Raw genomic sequence first — 23766 nt, forward strand, 5'->3', positions numbered from 1 at the left:
AGAAAGCAAAGGTGTTTATGTGCAAATTTATTATTGTAACTACAAAAAGATTAAATCCCTAATGAAGATTAATTAGCATCACTTTCATAAAGGCCATACATGTGCTCCTACAGCTTGTACCAAGTATAAAACAAAAACAAAAACAAAAACAAAAACAAAAAAAAACAAACCCAGGATCAAACTGGGAAGGGAAGAGTTTCTAAATATTTTCTAATTACATTTCTGATATATCATTAATAGATGACCACACAGGTCCTTTAAGATACAAGGGCTACAGGTTTCAAGGACAAAACCAATCATACTATTACAAACTAATCTTCTAATTATTGAAAAGGAGACCAACCTGCGTCTGTACCTAACACACATTAGGCACATGCCAGGCAAAATAAGAGGTACGTGTGTTTGTAGGAAATACCTTATGAATTCTGAGATATGTTAGATATTGTGCAATATAAGGAGTCTTAGAATGATAGAAACCAAGGATTCTATATCTAAATAGAAAAACATATCAAGAGTAAGTCCTACTGGTCAAGTACACAGACTAAAGTCAAAAGTACATTTAATGCACTCTAAGGTTCACCTAAAGTGCTTGTTGGTTCATTTCAGGCACCATCTTAACTTTCTGTATCTCCTTTAAGGATAATTCTGCAAAGTTTACTTTAAGCCTTTACTGGTGGCTGATGTAGAAAAAGATGAAGGAAGGAGAAAAAAACAAGTGTGGATATTAAGGAACTCTACAACTGATAAAAGACAGGTGCCGTACCTTCCCAAAATCATTGTGCAAAGACTTCCATTTAAAGATCAGACACAACACCCTTCAAGTATAACAGCCCGGTTTCTGCTTTCCAGTTTTTGAGCAATGACCACCCTCCCTAGACAAGAACCAGGGGCATCTCCTACTCAGTGTGCACACAACCTGTGCAAAACCAAGATGAGCTCATCCTAAGCCAAGTACCAGGAGAGAGTAGAAGATGCATATAAGCTTGGTCCTGACTATAGGCAGCACAATAGGGTAAGAGCAATTCTTTAAGAAGGAAGGCTGTATTACATTTAAAAATAAATATTAGAATATTCTTGAAGTCAACAACTTTAGACCCTCAATTTTATTGAGGACAAAAATGAGGACCATCTACAGCAATACATCCTTTGGTTCTCAAAGTCACTGATGAATACCACTACAGATAAATCAATCCATGGGCTGGAAAAATCTATTCTCTGATGGATATGGTAAAAATACAAAAATAAGGAAAGAGGGTAGGATTTGCTCTGTAAACCTGTTTTTAAAAATCTCTAAAAACAAAAACAAAAGCCTCTATGAAGCTCCTTCCAACCAAGAGTTTGAAGCTCAGGCACAAATTAGTTGTAAAGAACGAGAACAGTTAAGTTCAAACTTGGGAGGTTCACTGCAAAGTACTTCCTGTGCTGCACAGAGAGCCAAAGGAAAGTGAGTCAAAATAGATCTCGCCTCTGAGCAACTTGCATCAGCCCTCGGCCTCGGTTCTGATGCATCACCTCAGGTCTATTTACTGTTGACCCGGTGGGCTGAGACTAAACTTCTCCTTGCAAAAAAGCTTGTTCAACCATTAACTTAAGGAATCCCAATGGCTGCTAAATAAAATACTTTCTATGGAATGGATGTGGTGTCTTTGATTTTAAAGAGATTCAACAGGAACCTGAAATGGACAAAGAAATGTACATGATCAGTTCCACAGAAAAGCAAGAGGTGGGGCTGCTTTTTGGGTTCACTATATTTTGAAGGCTTGAATATATATTAAGGACAACACTGCAACTTCGTTTTCCAAAAAAGCTCCAAGAAAGGACTAATGAATCAATTTATCATTAATTTCATTATAATGTAGGTCAATGTTCAGAAGTACTCCGAACCCAGTGGAATGCAGAATTCCACAGACATTATTTTAAAATTAGACTGTCGCGAAGTGGGCTTAAGGAATAAAACCAGTCCTTTGTGAAGATGATCATCCCAATTACCAGAATTTTTACTACTGAGTGGCCAGTGGCTTTAAAAAATATCTCATTGACTTTGAGATACATTTACGCCCTCTGAGATAGGTAGTAGCAACAAAATGTTAACGGGAAGAAAACTGCGGTCCAGAGAAGGGTCTTGAATCAGTAGGTGGCAGAACCTGGATTTGAACCAGGTCACTTTTATTACACTTTGCCTAGAAAGGCTCCCAGACATAATTGGTTACCAAGAAGAAACCTTCTCTGTTCTCTCGTAGCCTCAATGTAGAGATTTAGTACCTTTTCACGGGTACCAACACAGTAATAGTGTTCTGCACAGAGAACTACAAATACACAGTACCTATTTAACATCAGTGCGTCCCATTTTTAAGATTGTTTTAAGGATGTTTTTAGAATTTGGTGAAAATGCCTATAGATAAACAAAGATGACCTGCTAGAGTGTTGGAAAAGCAAACATCTTCCCACCACTGTTACCAAGGACCTTTCTAAAACTAAAAACCTCCAGTAGTCTTGTCATTCATTTGTGTAGCATTCTAAGATGTTTAAACAGCCTGATTTCTCTTTCATAACCTCGTTTGTTTTCATCGAGGTGTATCCATAATCTGTAACACCTTGAATAGTTTTTCAGCCTTCGGTTTAATGTCCATTTGCACATTACACTGGCCTTCTCTGTGAATACTAAAATTCTTTGAAAAATTATACTGTAATATTGTGTGAACTGATTTTTATTCCTATTTTTGAGTATAGAAACACTTTTGTACTTTGCCCGTTTTTGCTCCTTTATTATAAACTAACCTTCTGCTTGAGAACATGGTGAATTCCATTCCATTTACATTTATTTTCATGTCCCATGTTTCCACATTTACTTTTTAAGTTCTGTGTATTTATTCATCCATTTATACTTTTTGAGTGCTGTCTTACGTAAGGCAAACAAAGGACAAAACGGATTAAAGCGATTCAAAACACAAGAGAACCACTGGTTACTAGTTTATACTAGGAATTTTCTACCCAACTTCATTCTCTAGGGGAATTATTCAGCTCTTTTAATTTTAAAACATTAATCTTTAAAATTAACTTGCCCCACAATGGCTAGAAAAAAAAAAAACACTTAGAAACTTTTTTTTCCAATGTCTAGGTTACTCAAGGTACCACTTAGTTTTTCAATAATTCACTACTGAAACTTACATTTTTAGAAATTTTAGTCCTAAAAATATACTTTTCTTTTTCCAATAAATATTAGCCCTTTTAGATAGTATTATTTTTAAGATTTTAGATTAGTCAGTATAATCATGTTTCTTAGAACTGTTTTATTTCTGGGGCACCTGGCTGGTTCAGTGGGTTAAGCGTCTGATTCTTGGTTCAGGTCATGATCTCAGGGTTTTGAGACTGAGCCACCCTTCCCCTGCTGCCACTGGGCTCTGGGCTGGGCCTGGAGCCTGCTTAAGACTCTCTCCCTCTGACCCTGTTGCTTATGTGGAAACGTGTGCTCTCCACCACCCCCCCCCCAAAGAAAAAAAACACCAAAAATTTTTTTCTTATTCCTAATCCCGTAGTTACAATACAATACATATTTACAATACATACCATATATACATATATACATATGGTATGTATTATAAATATGTATTATATATATAATCTAAAAATATGATCATATATATAATAAATATCTAAAATATATATATAAAAATATATATCTAAACTCCCAATTTTAGAAGGATTTACTTTATTTCTATTTTATTTCTACTATAAAATAGATTCTATTTATTTCTATTCTCCATTTCTCTATTTACTCTATTACTTCCCCCCTTATTTTTATGTACATAAAAATCCCTGACTATTGTGGTTCTGTAAGTTTTTAATGTTTCTATGTAACAATTAATAAATAACCATTAAAAATGGCATGAAAATTTTATACTAATTATAAAGAAAGCAAACACCTCATATTCTATGTATCTGTAAGGAAATAACACAATCACTGACAAAGGTCTTGGCAAAACACCTTAGTCCATTTTAATGGGGTCAAGTCCCATTCCTATGCCCCAAGTCTATAAAATGTTCTAAAGCATTCCAGTTACAGAATAAGACAAAAGCTTTGTGGACCAAAAGTTAAAATCTGTGTAGATTATCATCAGAAACACAAAGCCAGTGTGGAAGGGAGTCCTGGAACCCCTAGTCCTAAGGATGGTATGATCATTCACTAAAAATAAATAAATAAACGTGATTTTATAATAAAGAGTGATTTACGGGGCCAAAATGTGCCGCACTGCAGGACAATCAGCAATGTGAACGGCCCAAAGAGCTTTCATTCTAAGACTTAGCAAAAAGATCCTAGCAAATAACTCATTCTTTGTCCTTCGTGTTCTGCAAATACTAACTATATTTCCTACTTACATTTATGATAGAGGCAAATGGATTCTCAGCATTTCTGAAACACCCGAAGAACCAGGCGGGAAAGGTCAACGTCAATAGAAGACAGTATTTTTAAAAGGGAGTTCTCGGTTTAAGTAAGTTAGATCCTCAAAAAAGGCCGCGATGCAAAGGCTGAGGGCTATTTCACACAGCCATGTAATATCTGATGAACTCGAGATTTCCACATACACTTACCACTGGAGTAAACCAGTTTATTTGGGAGAATCTGTAGCTCTTCCTGCTTGTTTCCTTGGGGAAAGAATGATGCTAACATTTTCTGGCTACTTTTCTTTCTTTAAACTTCTTTAGGATTTCTTTTAGGAGCATTGTGGTTTCTAGATTCTTATGTGAATACTTAGTAGATTTAAATAACTCACTTTTCGGGGCGCCTGGGTGGCTCAGTCGGTTAAGCGTCTGCCTTCACCTCAGGTCATGATCTCCCTCACCTCCCTGATCGTGCTCTCTGTCTCTCAAATAAACAAGAGCTTTAAAAATAACCTAGTTTTCGGGCGCCTGGGTGGCTCAGTGGGTTAAGCTGCTGCCTTCGGCTCAGGTCATGATCCCAGGGTCCTGGGATCGAGTCCCGCATCGGGCTCTCTGCTCAGCAAGGAGCCTGCTTCCCTCTCTCTCTCTCTCTCTCTCTCTCTGCCTGCCTCTCCATCTACTTGTGATCTGTCAAATAAATAAATAAAATCTTTAAAAAAAAAAAAAATAACCTAGTTTTCTTCAAGCGAAGACTCTAATTAGAAATTTAACAAATTCCTCGCATTCATCTTCATTAGTTGTTTTTCAGAAAAACTTGTAAATCATGTTGCTGCATTATCCTAGGGAGGTTGTAGAACCATCCGAAATTGCAGGACCATCATAAAGAAAAGCAAAGAAAAATGATCTGACAGACTCTAGAACTTTAAACAGTCACACCACTGAGCATTTACGCTTTTTATTTTTTTACACTGTATTCGGGTTATGAGTCACTTTTGGTGGTGTCAACTATTGTGGAAGCCTATCTCAAACTTTGTTGAGGGCGCTAGCTGGACTGAGCTGTGTGTCAAGCCCCAAGCATGCAGTCATGGGGAGAAAGAGAAAAGACCAATAGCCCTGCATCATGGCAGCTCTATACCGACTGGCACAGGCCCAGCCCCCAGCCCAGTGACGTCAAATGGCTGTTTTAGAACTTTGCAAGTCAAGAGTCAGCAGTTATAAACAGATTTAACAGATAAACATTAGATTGGACTCATGATCTCATCTGGCAGCCTTACATATTTCCCATCCAAAAGTCCCAGCTGGGATCACACTAGTTGGGCCTCTTCAACCACATTGAGCAACAGGCGAAGAGAAATTTAAGGAGAAAATTTTAAAACTGATAAGAAACATATTGACAGAGTGCCCGGTGAGGGGGAGCGGACACAGACCATCTGGATGCGTGTGTCTGTGAAACCTTTTGTTTAGTGGAAATAATTCACCTAACTCACAAGCTGTACAAATATTAAGATCAAAAGTCCTAACTTGCACAACCTGTCAGGAAAACCTGTGATACAGGAAACAGAGACTGTTGTCCAGACTTCTGCTAAACCAAAGCCAGAATGTCTTTGTGTGATCACGGAGGATCTTGACTGCCCTGGAGTCCCTCTGCACACAGAGAGTTTGTACGAGCACTTTATGGCCACATCTTTTGACCATGCAAGTACACTCCTGGTAGAGGTTCACGTCTAGAACATTTGCAAGTGCTTTTGCTTGGTGATTTCCTTTTAACACCTTTGGAAGTGAATAATACCCCCACCTGTGATGAGGAGCCTGGTCTAGAACGAACGGATTAATTATACCATACTGTTTAGTAACTGGATAGCTGGAAGAGTTCAAGCTATACAACAAAATTGAAATTATGCACAAGGCTGGAATAATTGTGATATAAATAACCATGGTGTTTACTTTAATACCAGGAATTTATGGGGATGGAAAAGACAGTTTCCCTGATTAGATGGGCTATTTTTAACACGTGACATTATCAAGTGCATTTTCAACATGCTTTCTTACAAATTAAGGATTTCTCGAAAAATTCTTTATCATACGTGCTACTGAATTGATAACATTTCCTTAATCATAAAAAATTTAATACCACATATCCTCAAATTCTCTTCATTTTCCACTTATTAAGGCTTCTTTGCATTCAAAGCCTGTGTGACTGCCACTTTTTCCACTTTGAAACCAAACTGCCCTTCAATCTCTACTCCGAAGTCCTTTTAGACCTTAAGAAACTACCTTTCCTTCATGTCTTGCATCTTGTACAGAAAAGAATATAAAGCCTAAGTCTTATTCACCCAATGGCTGGCTTTTCCCCCAACCTTTATTTTATTAACAGGTAAACTAAACTATTTAACGGTTACAGTTCTATTTATTAGAACTGCCATCACAGAAGAGAAATCTTACTAATCCCTGGTAAAAGAAACATTTTAAGTAATGTGAGATTCGAAAAGAACCCAAATCTACTATTGCAATCAGTCAAAAAGTATTTATCAAGAACCCAATGATCCCTTCATACCTATTAGGATGATCACAATTTAAAAAAACGACAAGTACTGGTGAGGATATGGAGAAACTGGAACCCTATATATTATTGGTGGGAATGTAAAATGGTGCAGCTACTATGGAAAGGTTTGGAAGTTCCTCAAAAAGCTAAAGCTAAAATTACCATAGGACTCAGCAATTCTGCTCCAAGGTATATACCTAAAGTAACTGACAACAGGGACTCAAATAGAAACTTGTACACCAATACTCACTGGAGCTTTATTCACAAGAGCAAAAAGGTGGAAATAACCCCAAGTGTCCATCAACAGATGAATGGATAAATAAAAGGTGGGAGGTCCATATAATGGATTATCAGTCAAAAAAAGGAATGATGTTCTGATACATGCTACAACATAGATGAATCGTGAAAACATTATACTGAAGAAAGAAGTCAGACACAAAAGGACAAATATTTCAATATCCAGAATAGGTGAATTAATAGACTGAAAATAGATTAGAGGTTACCAGGGGCTAAAATAAAGGAGAAATTGGGAAGTACTGATAAATGGTTACAGAGTTTGTTTGGGATGATGAAAATTGTTTTGGAAATATGGAGCAGTGATGGTTGCACAACACAGTGAATGTAATGGATGCCAATGAATTGTGCACTTAAAAAAATCATTAAAATGGCAAACTTTTATAATATATAACATACCCAAACCACTGAATTGCACACTTCAAATGGGTTTTATGTTATAGGAGTTGTAACTCAAACTTTTAGAAAAGAATCCAACAGACTAGGGGTTGCAATCATAATTGGAATCATTTATATCAAATAGTCTAAAATCTGAGAGTAAAGCAATTACTGTGCTCATCCAGGCAATGTTTAGTTGTGAAAGCAACTTGCAGTGATGTCCATTGTTTGATGACATCAGACTTCTCTAATTCTGATACAGTAATTTACAAGAATCTATGATAAAACCTAGCTCAGTAACAACTATTTAAACACAAAATACAATATATGTATCACAAAATATGTGACTTGACTATGGTATCAATAAAGCTTCTGGTCAACAGTAAGCTATTAAGTTTTGGGAGAAACAAAAGGGGTGTGTGTGTGTGTGTTTTGTTTTTACTCAGGAAGTGGTTTGCACCCTTGATCCCTGTGAAGTTAAAGGGTCAACTGTACTTTAGATGAATGATTCCCAAATACCAGTGTAAGACAACGCCTGTGACGGAAACTTACACAAGCAAGGACCACGACAAGCCTGTTGATCTGAAGTATTAACTACAAATCACTCTTATTTCTTAAAACAAGATTTTAACTAGGCAACAGGGGCAATACTGGGGTCTTGGCAGTTGGCAGAAAGCCAGGGATGGCTTATTCCCACTTCTGCTCAGGGTTTTCACCTGCATGCCTACTCTATTTTTTTTAAATTTCCACAAATTTTACTATAGCAGGCTAACTCTCAATCTCACTCACCATATTTGATTTACACTCCAAAATTACAAACAAATCCTAAAAATAGCTGGATACTTTGGAATATTAACACCACCTTCATGGGAAATAGAAAACTGCCCGTATGGAAATTACAAACGTGTAGGAAGGGTGAAGGGTAGGTCAGATACTTTGTTGTCAGGTTCAAGAATGAATGGGGTTTCTAATCATGTGGATTAATGGGACCATAGATAACCTGAAGGGACGTCTGGGTTTTGGTTATTTTTAGCTTCATTGGGGAGTTTTTGCTGTAAAAACAAAATATACTATATTTACTTTAGAAGATTTGAGTAACCTCCTGATAAAAGTTCAGTATTACCACTTAATTCAATCTGAGCATGTTTTTCCATAAAAGTATCAAATTGACGCATAATCCAGAGATGGAAGAAAATAGATTAAAAAAAAAAATCAGGCATTTGGGAGAAGACTAATTATTAATACTAATAACTGTACCAAACAGTAACCAAGAGAGAGAAGGAGGTGCAGAGAAGTTGTTCGTGACACCATGAACTGTTCTAGATAGAGTTCCTTACTGGACTGAGGCTTTAGTTTCTCAATAGTGGAATGAAACAAAACATGACAACATGGAACTTTCCCCCAAAGGAGTGTGAGGAAACGCTTTTAAGAGAAGGCTGAACAAATGACATGAGGGGAATAAATTTTGTAACGGCTATGAGCCTCGTATGTTTTTAATTCACCAATTAGAAAGATGACCTGAAAAGAGCATAATATGTTGGGCCATAGAGAAAAGCAGTCAGCCTCGTGATTAAGTAAATTATCCCAAACGGGCTCATTTTCTCTGTAGAGAAAAGAAACCCTGCCCCACTGTCACACAGGCCAAACTTTATCATGGCCATTTGTCCTGGACCATGTAAGTTAAATAGTCTGTCACTGCCATCAGGAAAAATGCAGCAGCATTCCATGGACCAAGTGAGCAGCAAGATGCTGAACAAAGCAGACAGGACGAAGATGCAGAAGGCTTCCTTCTAGTTGTAGCTTTAAACCTAAGCTTCCTGACCGAGCCATCCATCCTTTCGAGGTCTCCGTTCCCAGAACAAGAGGATGGTTTCTAAGGTACAAAGGCCTCTAATACCTTATATATAATAAAAGTTAAACATGTCAAGAAATCAAGCATGAGCTCAGTAAATGCCTACACTCATGAGTCAGCCTCTGAGCAGAAGAGAGCTCAGGTTCAGTAATTCACAAATAGTAAGTCACCCTTAGATCCACAGAATTTGAACAGTTTCGCTTGGAGTTCTTCCCAAGTTATTAATACACGAGCAACCAAAGAACATTAATGACTAAGGGAAAAGAAGCTGCTAAAGGAAAGCTCACTGTCAATGAAAAAGGAGGAAGAGCCAACCTAAAACCAGATGTCAGGACACGCAAGCACAATGACCTGGGGCCGGTTGGCCTGAGGATGGACTTGAACACCTCACCTCCACTGCTATGGTACAGGAGGGCTCCAAACCTGATTCCTGGAATGGATATAACCCTTGTGCACCAAGAAAAATTGAAATTGTTTGCTATACTCCTGCTTACTGAGGCAAGGAAACACAGTTTATGACCATTTAGGCAGTTTGAAAACAAGCTTCCATCAAACAAAAACACAAACCCTAGCCCGTAAGGGAAAGTTGCCTTCGTCAGATGACAGAAGTCACTATAAAAGCCTAGTGCTCCTCAGACAGTCAAGGCAGGCCGCAGAGAACCAATTCTGTAAACAACCTTCAACTGCTGTTACTTCCTTTAGAAGAACAATGAAAACAACATGGTGAAAACTTCACCTAACTTTCAAAGATCCAGAATAGTTCTGCAGTTAGAAACGTGCTACCTGGTAAGAATGAAAGGATACCAGGATCTAAATAAAAGCCTAGTTTTATTGAGAAGCTTAAAATTTGGTTATACTGAGAAAATTCTGGCTCCATCTAGGTAATGATAAAAATCAAAATAACTTTTATATCAAAATATTCAATCATACGCCGTGTTTCACTATGTACCACTGGTACACGATAAACAACTGGTTTGTATTTTGTTCTGTGGAAGACAAACAGGTTAAGGCAGCAGTTTCTCTGACCAGAAGGTTATTCGCCCAAATCCAGGAAAATCCTGAGCTCTTCGGAGTTCCTGGATTCCAAAGACGATCATGAAAAACCAACAGTAAGAAGCAAACCATGTCTTCTGAGAGTGTGTGTGGTTTTTTCCAAAGCCTGAAAACCTTTCAAGATTGTGCCACAATGACACCATTATGCTGAGGAAACGGACCCCTCTGGAGGTCTTTCCCTGCGGCCTCCAACTCTCCGGGATACCATGTCTCTCCCACAGCCCTCCCTCAGCACAGTCTGCTCTAGCATCCAGGGGCTCAAAGGAGCAGCCGGGAGGGCACCTGTAGATTCCATAGCCTACACTATGACCCTCAGATGGCAACCAGTCAAGTGGTCACTTGCCTTTTAAGAAGCACCCTAAACCCTTTTGGCCGCCTTCATCGACCCTTATTTCATGGCCACTTAGGCCGGCGGCCTGGAGCAGGAGGGAGCCAGACTTCTTCCCTCCAAGTCCCTTCACCTCAGGAGCAGCCCTCAGCATCTGGAACTCGGATTCTGCTTCCTTTCACCTTCTCTCAGCTGGGTTCCCCTTAAATTGTTTTGGTTTTCAGCACACTAAAGTGGAAAAATATTTTCTAAAATGAAGCTGGCAAAAGCTTCAAAACATATGGCAGACGAGACGCCTACAAACCAAAACAGGTACCTCCACTCAACTCAACTGACAACCATTTGCCACAGCACAATGCAGAATGTCTTTGGGGAAAACAGTGAGAGGAAGGACTATAAGCTTAAAAAAACAAGACAAAAAAAATCCACCAAACAACAACACACACACATACACACACACACAAACCCACACAGCTAAAATGGAAACCTCATATGAGAAGGAAAGCCAAGTTTTCATCTACTCTTGGGTTAGGTTTAATCTCTGAGAGTATGACAATGGCTAAACCAAGCTGCACATTACCATGGGCGGAGACCAAGCTCAATTAGAGTAAGACATTGGCAGGTATTCTGAGCATTACAGTAAAAGCTGGAGAAGAGCAAAGCATTATTCAGTAGTTTGCACATCGGACCACAATTCAAGAAAAAAATCTCTTCAGATGGCTAATTAAATGGATGAATCCCTCCTATCAGAATGAGCAGTCACATTCCCTCCATGTGATTTCCTGTCCAAAGAGCTTCTACTGCCTCCCACCACCACCTCACAAGGAAACACCAATGATGACATCATTACTACTTACATTCAAAGCATTCTTTGCAGCTTCTGCTTCTGAGCGACTGTCAAAACTGACAAAACCTACGGGCTGAGGAAAGAAAAAAAAACATGAACAAAAAGCAAATCAGGAGATATCTATTTTTCTGGGTCAAAGGTGATGTCAAACCAAAGAGCTAAGATAAAGAAATGACCACAGGCAATGGGTAGAAATAAGAAAGCCAGTTCAAAAGAATCATGACGCAGTGGCTTAGCCAAATTTCTAACATGAATCAAAAGGGACTGTGAGGGTGGTTCTTCAAGGGCACAGCTGGGGATTTAGAGAATCATTAAAAAAAAAAAAAAATTCTAGAAGGGATTGGAAGGTGAGCAGCAGTGGACAAGAGAATAGAGGAAAACTTGGGTCGAGAGGCTCTACTTTCCTAAATCAAATTCACTGTACCTCAGTTTCTTCATCTTTTAAAATGGAAAGAGAACCAAATCACCTTTCGGTACACTGTAAGTGCAAGGAATACGATGACACAATGACACAAGCCCTGTACACGCTCGCCGCATGATCAGAACTATAAAATGCACATTTCCAGCTCAAATCCCAAGGGATACCTTTAAAACGTCTTGTGTTTAACTAGGTGTGTAAACCAAATTGTTCCAACTCAACAGAGAGGGGTGATAATCCCTTTGGACTCAATCTTTCAGTCCAGAAAGATGCTCAGAACATAGCTTATTCCTGACAAATCAGAGAATACCTTACCGAGAGACGAAAAGCGACTGAGAGGTGAGCACGCTGGGTATTCAGCATTTTGGCAGTAAAAAAGCCTAAAGCCAAATATTTCAAGCAGTCTGTAGAAACTATCAGTGTCACTGACTACCACTCTTCATCCTGCCCCTCCTGTGCTCTACCCTAGACTTGGGACTCTGCCTGTGGTTATTACAAGTTTGAAACACAGCATGATTCTCCACCAACAGATACTTACACGCACTGTGAACGCTTGCCTGTTTGACCTTATTTTTTTAAAAAAAGGAAGGATCGGGAATAAAAGTGGGTTTGGATGATTTCTTTTCAATATACGAACCAATCCCAATATAATCATGCTGTCTGCCTTCCTCAGGGATGGTCCCAGACATCCCAGCTGGAGACAACAGAATTATAAATCATTTTCCTGTCCTATTTCCTAACTAATCTCACACTGAATTTTAAATGAACAACAAAAATTAAATTGAGAATTATGAAGGAGAATGCTGAGACCCAGTAACTTTCTAGAAGATCAATTCAAATTTATTGTGGAAGTGATCATTTATATGCAAGTTTGAAATTCTTACCTGCTTAGATGTGAGCTTTATAAGAGAACCCTCGTAGCCCTGAAAATTAAGAACCAAATTTAGATGAAAAAAAATTACTAGGAAAAAAAAAATCAACTGTAATAGCATCTTGCAAAATTACTAGGAAAAAATAAACCCAACTGTAATAGCATCTTGCTCAAGTAAAAATGAGTCCATTATGACTACTGATGAACTCTTCTTACAAATGCCTCAAAGTAACTGAGAAGGCAGATTTTACAGACATAAGCACATATGTGCTGATCCTTCCATCCTTAAGGCCTAAAACAAATCATACCTTGAAATTTATGCACATGTATCTAGGTTTGTTTTCCTTTTTTCCATGAAATTGTACAATGGTAGAAAAACAGGTTCTTCTGTCAACAGATCTTTCTCATTTTACAGAATCAGAATAGTGAAGGGAGTAAATTTAATAAGACAGGAAGATAAGCATGTGAGGACTTGGTCATGTGTTTGCTATAAAATGACATTAAAACATTAAGAATGTCCTACGTAGAACTTACTACTCGAAATTTCAAAACTGCCGGGAAAAGTTACACAGGTAGCGACACTAAATTCTTCTGAGTTATTCCGCTTACTTCCTGAAGCGGCTAGTTTTCATTCTGGTATTCTGACTGGGACATTACGAAAATCCCCTGTAGGGCTCTTACTCCAGCCCATCCTCAAGGAGGATAGAAACCCTCCCTTTGCACTCCCTTCACCCCTCCTGGCTCCTCAGGAGAAGGATAACAAAGTGTGTTTATTTCTGAAAATAATCAATGGCTGGTGGCTTGCACTGATGGATGACACAAGGGGGAAAAACACCACTTGACATGACTGACCACTGCACAGATCAGTGCCAAGACAGATTTGCAGACTGGGGTCAACCTCCGGGGACTTTAATTAAAAGAGGGTTGTTAGGAATGTACCAGGGTCCTGACTCTTGCGTTGGGGTTTCTGGGCAGGATGTTGGGATTGATTCATCCTCCTATCTTCCCAGCAGAGAACTATGTTACCAATTAGCTACTATAAACATTTTACCTCAAAGACCTTGAGCTCTTCTGGCCAGAGAGGTCATGATTCACAGCCCTGTCTCTTCCTTTCTCAAGGTGCTTTCTCTCCGAAAAACCTGGAGGTTTAAACACCCTGAAGGCCTCAGAGGCAAAGGACAAATGGATATTTCACTCAAGCACACCACCACTGGTGGCAATGAATTGTGCGATCTCACAGACTACTTTAGCACGGACGGCAGTCAGACTGCTTGGGTTTGAATCCTAGCCCTGCCATCTATGAAGTGTGACCTTGAGCAAAATTTATTCAGTTGCTCTAAGTTTCATTTTCTTCATTGGAAGAATGGAGGCCAACCCCCTTTAAAGGGTTATGATAAAAATTAAATGGAATTCTTATGAGGGGCTTGCGGGCTAAATCTCCAGTATTTTGTCCATTAATAAGATCAACTCGCTTCAAAAATCCCCATCTGCCTGGGTGGCTCAATCCTAAGTATCTGCCTTCGGCTCAGGTCATGATCCCAGGGTCCTGGGATCGAGCCCTGCATCCTGCTCCCTGCTCAGTGGGAAGCCTGCTTCTCTCTCTCCCATCACCCTCCTCGGTTGTATTCTCTCTCTCCCTGTCAAATAAATAAAATCTTAGAAAAGTCCTCATCCTACGAAAGGGACAAATAGTAAAAATGGGAACCCTGCAGAAGATACTCAGGAAATTCTACGAAGCCAAACCCCATCCCCAGAGTCTTCTCTTTCTTTCCCACTTCCTTGTGGCTGACCTCACGTCTAACCCTTCTATTTCCCCCTGTACTGTCATCACTGCTACAGTAAGAGGATGGGTGCTGGAACAGAGGTAGGTCTATTATTACATTATTACCTTCCCGGCACATAAGTTAAACTCTTAGCTTTGCTGGCTTTAACCTGGCTGCCCCTCCCACCTGTCTGCCTCTCCTACCCAGCTGTTTCCAGTGGTCACATCGCTCTCCCCTTAAAGGCTAAGATCCTGTCCCTCAACCTGTCTTGCCTCTGTGGCTAGGGTCCTGCTTCAACAGGATGGAGCTTTAATCATTAATCAGGATGGTCTGCCACCCAATCCTAAGGGGACCCCTGGCCAGGCACTGCTGCTACCATGTTCTCAGGGACCAGACACAAGCCCTCAATTTATCATGACTTCTGAGTGTTCCCCTTGAGGGCCGAGGCCTCCGGCCCACAATCCTCCCAGTCCCAGTTTTCTCTCATTCTCCATAGGTTAGCCTTCAAGGTTTCTCCTGACAGCACGGTTATTTCAGCTTTTGTCCAATTTCCTGTTAAGTTTTCAATTCTAGCAACATTAACTATCTCTCAAGTGACTGTATCTCAGTAGTCCCCATGGACAGGCAACTGAATTAAAATACTATACTAGGTACCAGCATAACAAGTAATTCCTTAAAAGTTCATTTTACTTTGTTTGAAATTTAGGACATTCTTCCTACAGAAAAAATAATGGTGGTCAGGTTCTCAATCTGGTTTATCAAAGTATAATCAACTTACTAGTCTTCAAAGAATAACATTAGCACTATTTCAACTAATAAGAAACCTTGCAGAACAGGCCTTGACTTATGTTATTTTACTGGGAATATTATAAATAACAGGAATTGATAGTGTTTTTGGTGAGCTGTAATCAGAAGAACACTCCCATCGGAAAATGATAAACAGGGAGGACACTAAAACTGTTCAAAACAGAGCCAGACACATGTCCCCATTACTAGGAAGCAAAGAGACTTTTCTAGATCAGCTATTGGGAAGGACAAAAGGCAATTTCAGTCTTTTCTGAGGCTGCACACCTGAACTGAGTTGTTAAATCTCTTTTACTAACTAAACTTTAAAAAGGGGGGGGGGGTCACTTTGTAAGATGCTTTCTCAAACGTATTTCCTCCTGCAGAAAGCCCCCTTTTTGCTTATTTATAAATGAGCCCTTTATAGCTTATTTATACACACACTTTTTGTCTCCTTTTATTAATTTCTGAAAGAGAAAAGGTACCTTAAATGGTCTGAAAAGCAGATAGAGCTCCCGAGGTTTGATATCCAGAGGGAGACCACTGACAAATAGGGTCCGGACCTGGAAAATAAATAAGAGACGTGATCACAAGACTATACAACCTGAGGAACAGCTCTCACTTGTCACCTCAAAAACACAAGTCTTCATATATTTCACAAACCCTATGTAATTCATGTTCTTTCCGTAGCCCAATGAACACTCTCATCTTAAGACACCATTAGACCAACTCTTGGGTATTTCTATGGGATGACTCAGAGTGAATTACTTCCAGCTGATTTAAATTTACAAACTGATTTCTCCTTCCCCAATTAGCCATTACCTGGTTCTGACATTATGAAGTAAAGAGAAGGAGGTCTACATAGTTAAAATAGCAGTTTAAGGAAGGAAAAAAAAAAAAAAGGTCACAAGAACAGTAAACTTACCACTTCTTTGCTCTCAATCAAATGAACACAGAACACGGTTCAAAAATAAAATCAGAACGATTTTCATTTTTTTCTGCTTGTCTTGTCCTTGCCTCCGTCATCGGCATTAAGAATTAGTCATTTTCAAAAGTGTCTTATTTTTAAGTCATCTCTACACCCAACATGGGGCTTAGACTTACAACCCTGAGATCAAGAGTCACGTGTTCTATTGAGCCAGCCAGATACCCCAATAATTTTAATCCATGTAAAAAAGAATCCAAACATATCTAAATAGTAGCCAAAATGTAGAACTCTTCATCTCTTCGGTTCCGAAACAGCAGGGAGGGAAGACCTCACTGACCTATAACCCATCAGGCCGAAGATACAAATTACATGATTAGAGTCTACTAAAATAGAGAACACAGATGACACACTTTCATTTAGGAGATCAGAGAAAACATGTTAGCATTTGACTGGGAACTTAAAGGATGGGTAAAATTTCACCACATGGATATAAAAGGTGAGAGGAAATGGAAGAGACTCGGAGGCAAAGAAAAGCATTAACCAAGCCGGTAAAGGGGGAGATACCTCAGAATATTCTGGGAGAAGGCGAAGCCGAACCAAATCAAAGCTGAGGTTCGAACTACAGGGGACACCACAAGTCACTGGCTCAGAATCTGGTCTTCATCCAACGGGCAAAGAGAAATCACCGAATGAATGGTCACCACCATGTTTTCTCTCTACTTATTTTAGCTAGCGTGCCTTTAAGTTTTCTAATCCCCCCCACCCCAACATTGAAATGTAATGGACATATAACAATGTGTTAAGTTTAAGATGTACCATGTAGTGATTCACTAAGCTTATATATTACAAAATGATTGCCGCTATGGTGTTAGCTACTGCCTCCATGGTGTCCTAGATTTAACCACTTCTTTTTGGGGGTGAGAACATTTAACATCTACTCTCAGTGACTTTTGAGTATATAGAATACAGAATTGTTACCTCTAACCACAATGCTGTGCATTGGATCCCCATAACGTACTCAACTTCTAACTGGACATTTGTAATCTTTGACCAACTTCTCATTTCCTCCATCCTGATCCCCTGGTACCCACCATTCTGCTGTTTCTAGGAGTCTGACTTCACCCCCACATTTTCTATTCCTCTTCTCTACTCCGGCTGATACAACATGATTGAGGTCCTCATTAGAAATCATGTTGCTACTTAAAAATTCAATGCTCAGTTGTTAACTGTCTGTAACTCTAGATTTCCTCCCTCAGTATGAAAGGGAGATCTTCTAGAACCCTAACGTTTTCCATTGATTCTGGCTGTAAAGAAGCACACATCAGCAAGGAAGGCCCTTTTATTGATGGCAGCACACAGTAGAAGGTCATGCCATCTGCGTACAGGTGTATAAGCAACACTATGATGATGTAAACAGCCTCAGAATCATGAAGGCCTTGTTTTCTTGTTATTCATTCATATTTTAGATAGATTTGTTGTGCAATTGTTGATATGCAGTTGACCTTTGAACACAGGTTTGAACCGTGTGGGTCCATTTACAGGCAGATTTTTTCCCCCCAATAAATGGAGTAAAATAAGTGTACTTTCTCTTCCTTATGATTTTCTTAATAACTTTTTCTCTAGCTTATTTTACTGTAAGAATATTGTATGAAATACATATAATATACAAAATCTGTGCTAATCAAGTGTGTGTTGCCAGTAAGGCTTTCAGTCCACAGCAGGCTATGAGGAGTTAAGTATTAAGGGAGTCAAGAGCCGTATGTGGATTTCTGACCGTGCAGGAGATCCGTGCCGTCTGGCCCCCACATGGATCACGGGCCAACTGTGTAATAAACTGTCCTCTTTGTTTACAGCGTGGTAAGTGTTTGACCTATGCATAACCTGTGAAACCACCACAGTGATCAAGATAGTAAACAGATCTACCATCTCTAAGTTTCCTGCCACCCTGGTTCTACCGTCCGCATCCCCAGGCAATCACCAATCTGCCTTCTGCCACGATTAATTGGTACGTATGCTCTAAAGGTTTATACAAACGGAACCATAATGTATCCTTTTTGTCTGGCTTTTTGACTTTTGTGTAACTATTGAGATTCACCCACTGTTGGATGTATTCACAGTCGGCTCCATAGTCTGCTCCTTTGCACTGCCGAGTAGTATCCTGTTGTATGGATATACCACAGTTCGTTTCTCCATTCACTTGATGGGACATTTGGGTTACTACTAGTTTTTGGCTTTTACAAATACAACGGCTAGGAGCATTCATGGATCAATTTGTACAAGTCTTTGTATGGATGTATGTAGGTTTTCTTTCTTCCTGGTTCATTCAATACCTAGGAGTGGAATGGCTGAATGATAGGGTAGGTACATGCTTAACTCAAAAAACCAAGAAAACAACACACTGGCCCTTCAATTCCTTGTTTTAGGGCCCAGAACATGATAAATGCTGTGTACTTAGAAACAAATGTGTATTCTGCTGCTCTTGGATAGTGTGTTTTACAAATGTCCATTAGGGAAAGTTTGTTATTCAATGTATCTTTTGCCTTCTCCCAACTCCCTCAACTTCGCCAGTGATGAAGACTCTTTTTCCAGGAATTTGTTCTATCAAAGCTAAAGCCGAATTATGGACAAGTGCAAAAGACACAGCTGATGAGGGAAACCTGGTCTTCGGTGTGCCCTCCCTGCATCTACAACCCTCTTCCCACAGTCCAAAAAAGTAAATACCATCTGTCCTTGGCTGCTCTAACCAGGACAACTTGAGTAGAGAAGGAATCCCAGCTCGCATTCATTCAGATTTTGCTGAGTACCCAATCCAACATCTGACACTGTGCCAGGGGTTGACTGGATTACAGAGTTTTCTGAGGAAATAATGCAATAAGCAGATCCTATGGTTTAAGCCCTGGAGTTCCCATTGTCCATCAGGGAAGCTTAGCTATATAACAGGTATCAGTTAAAATTCAGGGAGTTAACTTAGAAAATAAACTACCATTTATAGTATTATTCTAAAGAAAAAGCCCACAAACTTGCAAGCCAAACAATTTACCAACAAAATACAATAGAACTCTGGGGGTTATCAACAAAATATTACTTGATACAAGTTAAGGTTCATAAACATCAATAAAATGTATTATGCAACCAATAAAAATTATGTTCAAGAAAAAAATTACATTCAAGGAAAAAGTTTGATTTTATTCTGTAAAACAAACACTGACACACATACGTATTAAAATAGGGATAACACACCTTTGCATAGACACCAAAATAGTTATATTTATAGAATTTACCCGGAGTGGTAAAGTGATTCTAATGTTTATTTGCTTATTTATATTTTTTCTATAATACACATATATTAGATACTTTGTTAGATTAAGAACTATTTTTTATTGTTTCCTTTAGGAAACTATAAACAATGTCAATATTTACACCAATAAAAACAAAGTTCATGGAGGGAACTTTTAATGTAAATATTTCAGAATTAGAAGTGATTCTTATTTTAATATCTCGAACTATTATACATGAAAAAAAAGAAAACCCAGAACTCCCATTAACCCTAAGTTTGCCAATCACCCACAGATGACAAGAAGCTCAAAGCAACTTTTTTTTTTAAGATTTTACTTATTTGAGAGAAAGAGTGAGAGCTTGCGGGAGGGCGGCAGGTGTGGAAAAGCAGGCTCCCCACTGAGCAGGGAGCCCCATATAGGCCTTGATCCCAGGACCCTGAGATAAATGACCTGAGATGCTTAACTGACTGAGCAACCCAGGCGCCCCACAACTCGGTTTTGTTCATCAACTGGAGGCAACTAAAATGTCCGGCATTTTATTTACATAAATATGAGTTACACCTTCTATAATCTAACAAATCTCATGGTCCCAAAAACCTGCCAGGATCTCTCATCTCTCACTCAAGAGATATTCTCTCCTCTGACAGAACAAACTGACTAGCAGAAATAATTTTTCAATACTTACACACCTATGAATACAACTAAAGGTCACTTTAATCCAAGTGCTTGGAATCTACAAGCTTTGAATCCTTTCTAGACCTCCTCAGACTCGGAAATTAAGTTAAAAAAAAAAAATCATGGATAATATACGAGAAAAAACCCTTCCTGAATATCTAATTCATGTTTTTCTATAGTGACTGGGACCTAGATCACAGGGATATTTGAAAACAGCTTCGTTTCCCCACTCTTCTCCCTCCGACACTTTTTATCTTAGCCATTAAATAGAGAACACTTGTGCCATGTCTGAGGAAATCACAAAGTTGAAACGTGATTCCTTTTTTTTTTTTTTAAGATTTTATTTGACAGAGAGATCACAAGTAGGCAGAGAGACAGGGGGGAGTAGGGCTCCCCGCTGAGCAGAGAGCCCGTTGCGGGGCTCGATCCCAGAACTCTGAGATCATGACCTGAGCCGAAGGCAGAGGCTTAACCCACTGAGCCACCCAGGCGCCCCTAAAATGTGATTCTTGCTTGCAGGGAGGTTTCAGTTAGTGAAGGCAACAGTACATAAAGGACCATCTACGTGAACAGGAAGCTCGGTTCATTCACAAAGTAACCAAGAGTGAGAATAAAGTTCGAGACAGGTAAATAAATGATCAAACACTCAGGTTATGGGGGAAAAAAAAAAAAAAAGTGTTCCCCCAAACAACGAATGAATGACACCAAATGAACTCTGTGGCAGGTCAATCATGACCCAGGGCAGCCCTTAACTTACCAGCAGTGTCAACGGACACAGATGTGCCTGGCACCAGGCCCTCAGCATCGCAGATGTTTACTTTATCAGACACACGGGGAAACACATTTCTTAGTCAAGGACACAACATGCCTCACAGAAGATCAAGACATGAAGCTGCTGACAGCTCTATCCCGAAGGGACTCTAATGGATTCTGTGGATGTACCTCCAACTTCATTTTCACAACAGAACCGAAAGAATAAATGCTAGGGGAAAGGCCTGCGCTGGGCAGAGAGAGCTAGGAGATTTCTCTGCTCGGCCGTGTATCGGCCATTCCCTACAGAGGCCACAGTTCTCTTCTGGATAAAAACAAACTCTGTGTTCTTCAATGGCACTGCCAGTTCCCACTCAGAAAATCAAGCCACATTTCAGTGACTTTTTTTAAAGCTTTTATTTTTGAAGTAATCTCGACACCCAAAGAGGGGCTCAAACTCGTAACGCCGAGATCAAGAGTCACGTGCTCTACTGATTGAGCCAGCCAGGCGCCCCTCAGTGACTAACTTCTAGTTTAATAAACTCTAAGTCATTGTGTCAGTCTTGAGTTTTTCTGGATAGAAAGGTCAAAATAGAAGTTGAAATGAAAAGGTCCTACCTTTTCTTTTTTAAAGATTTTACTTAACCATTTTATTTGAGAGAGAGTGTACGTGCTCTCATGCACGCCTGTGCAGACACATGCACACACGCAGGGAGAGGGGCAGACGAGAGGGGGAGAATCCCAAGCTGACTCTGCCTTGAGCACGGAGCCGGACATGGGGCTATCCCACAATCCCGAGACCACAACCTGGGCCAAAACCGAGAGAGAGAGAGATGCTCAAGCAAATGGGACACCCAGGTGCCCCCCCAAAGGTCTTAACCTTTAACAAAGAACACATAGGTCATCTAGACATGAAAAATACAAATCAAAGGGACACATGCTTAATTTCAGCAGAGAATAATCACTTTTCAGGCAATGGCCATATCCGCTAGACACTATAGTGTCCAAAGACTATAGGACCATGGGCATTTTCTGTGTATGTTTTTAGTTGTTTATAACAAGATGTTGGGGATCACTTCTAGCTGCTCTGAGGTAACTTCTTAAGGTTCACCTTAAATTCACAGGATAGGGAAAGGCTATTTCTCAGGTTCTAATGACTCACAAATAACTATGTGAGTCACTCATTTAAAATATTCTAATGAGTAAGGCCCATGGAGGTGCTTCTTGGTAGTCTATCCTCGGCTAGCTTTCTCTCCATCCATCCACATTCTTAAACCTATGAAGAAAGGTAAACTTCACAATAAGCTTTCAAACATGCTCTGTGTTTAAGTCATTCTTTTGGAGTAACCATTCTTTGAATCACACAAGTATATTTACAGGTTAATATCTTTCAAAGGGTGTTTTAGAGTCTGAAGTTTCTTATTTGGTACAGTGTAAGCCTAATCCTAGGCACAGAGCATACAGTCTGTAAATCTCTCTTGAATTACTTAAGAAATCTAATATTGTGTGTTCATGGGAGACAGTATGTGTTTGCATGTCATCAGCTCTGGTGACAACACAGCAAACACAATGAGGTAACCCGGTTTCCCAGGCACCAGCATGTCAGTATGGTTACAACACCAAATGCTAAACACTTGTATGACAGAAAGGTTAACATTATAAGGACAGAAATTCAGAAGAAGAAATGAGACAAGAAACTATCGGAACCCAGGGAGAAAAATGAAGAGTGAAATTCATGTAGACTTGAAGACAAACAGATCATTAAAAAAAAGTATGCACTGAGCACTCATTTAACATGGAAAGAATGATCAAAATATGGCTACCAGTAAAATCATTCACATTTCAGTTCCTAATGACTTAAACCTACGTGTGTATAAGTCCCAAAACAACGGCTATAGGAGTAATCTACATAGGTTTTTGAAAAGATACTCTATAACTCGCTAGTCTGCACACTTAAAATGGCAAGTAGATATCCGTGTGTATCGATTGAAAACAAGGCTTCTATTAAGTAAAAAAGCAAACACCAGAATTTGCCCATCCCAGTTTAATTCAAGTGGTTTTACAAGTTAGTACATGCTAAAAAAAAGGGGGGGGGTATTGAAAGAATGTTTACTAAATTACTCTTATGTTAATAGCAGGGAGAAAAGGTGGTATTAGAGAACTTTCATTTTAAATAATTATACATGTAAGCATTTAAATATTCATAAGCATAAACCATTTCTTGAAGAGGAGGAGGAGGAGGAAGAAGGAGAAAAGGAGGAGGAGGAAAAGCAGAAGAGGACAACAACGACAAGTCCAAAGAGATCTCCTTCATTAGAAAATATGCACCCTGGGTCCAGCCTATCATTTGTCCGTAGAGACTGTTTTTCTGCCTGTTGCTCCACAGGAACAAGCTTGACCACGCAGAAGTATATACTCATTTAAATTTGCTTCACATTTCAATTCTGACTGAGTCCATGTTTCTTTGTACTTACACCAGAAATAAAACCTAACCAAAATGGGCATCAATGACTCTAAATTAAGGCCCTAGGAGCAGGACCAACCTAGTTTCAGTCAAAGAGGTCTTCCTGCTTTGTGACCACCCTACTCCCCACTAAGACAAGAGAGAGAGGATCATGCACCGTCC

The 23766-nt window shown here is 39.4% G+C and overlaps 1 protein-coding gene across 6 annotated transcripts in view; it reads right to left on the reverse strand.

Annotated features, from left to right (window-relative positions):
• Window positions 1–23766, reverse strand: part of RBPMS (RNA binding protein, mRNA processing factor) — a 170304-nt gene that overhangs the window by 79573 nt on the left and 66965 nt on the right. For all 6 annotated transcript variants that reach the window (XR_004384086.1, XR_004384085.1, XR_004384087.1 and 3 more), the window contains exons 2-4: window positions 15995–16072; window positions 12977–13015; window positions 11685–11747 (exon numbers count right to left, since the gene is read on the reverse strand). Coding sequence is in view for 2 of the 6 variants with exons in the window: in XM_032869959.1 (XP_032725850.1) it covers window positions 11685–11747; window positions 12977–13015; window positions 15995–16072 (180 nt within the window). In the remaining 4 variants the exon portion in view is untranslated. The remainder of the gene's footprint in view (window positions 1–11684; window positions 11748–12976; window positions 13016–15994; window positions 16073–23766) is intronic.

This window comes from Lontra canadensis, unplaced genomic scaffold, assembly GCF_010015895.1.
Source record: "Lontra canadensis isolate GAN:19392208 unplaced genomic scaffold, GSC_riverotter_1.0 scaffold39, whole genome shotgun sequence".
NCBI lineage: Eukaryota > Metazoa > Chordata > Mammalia > Carnivora > Mustelidae > Lontra > Lontra canadensis.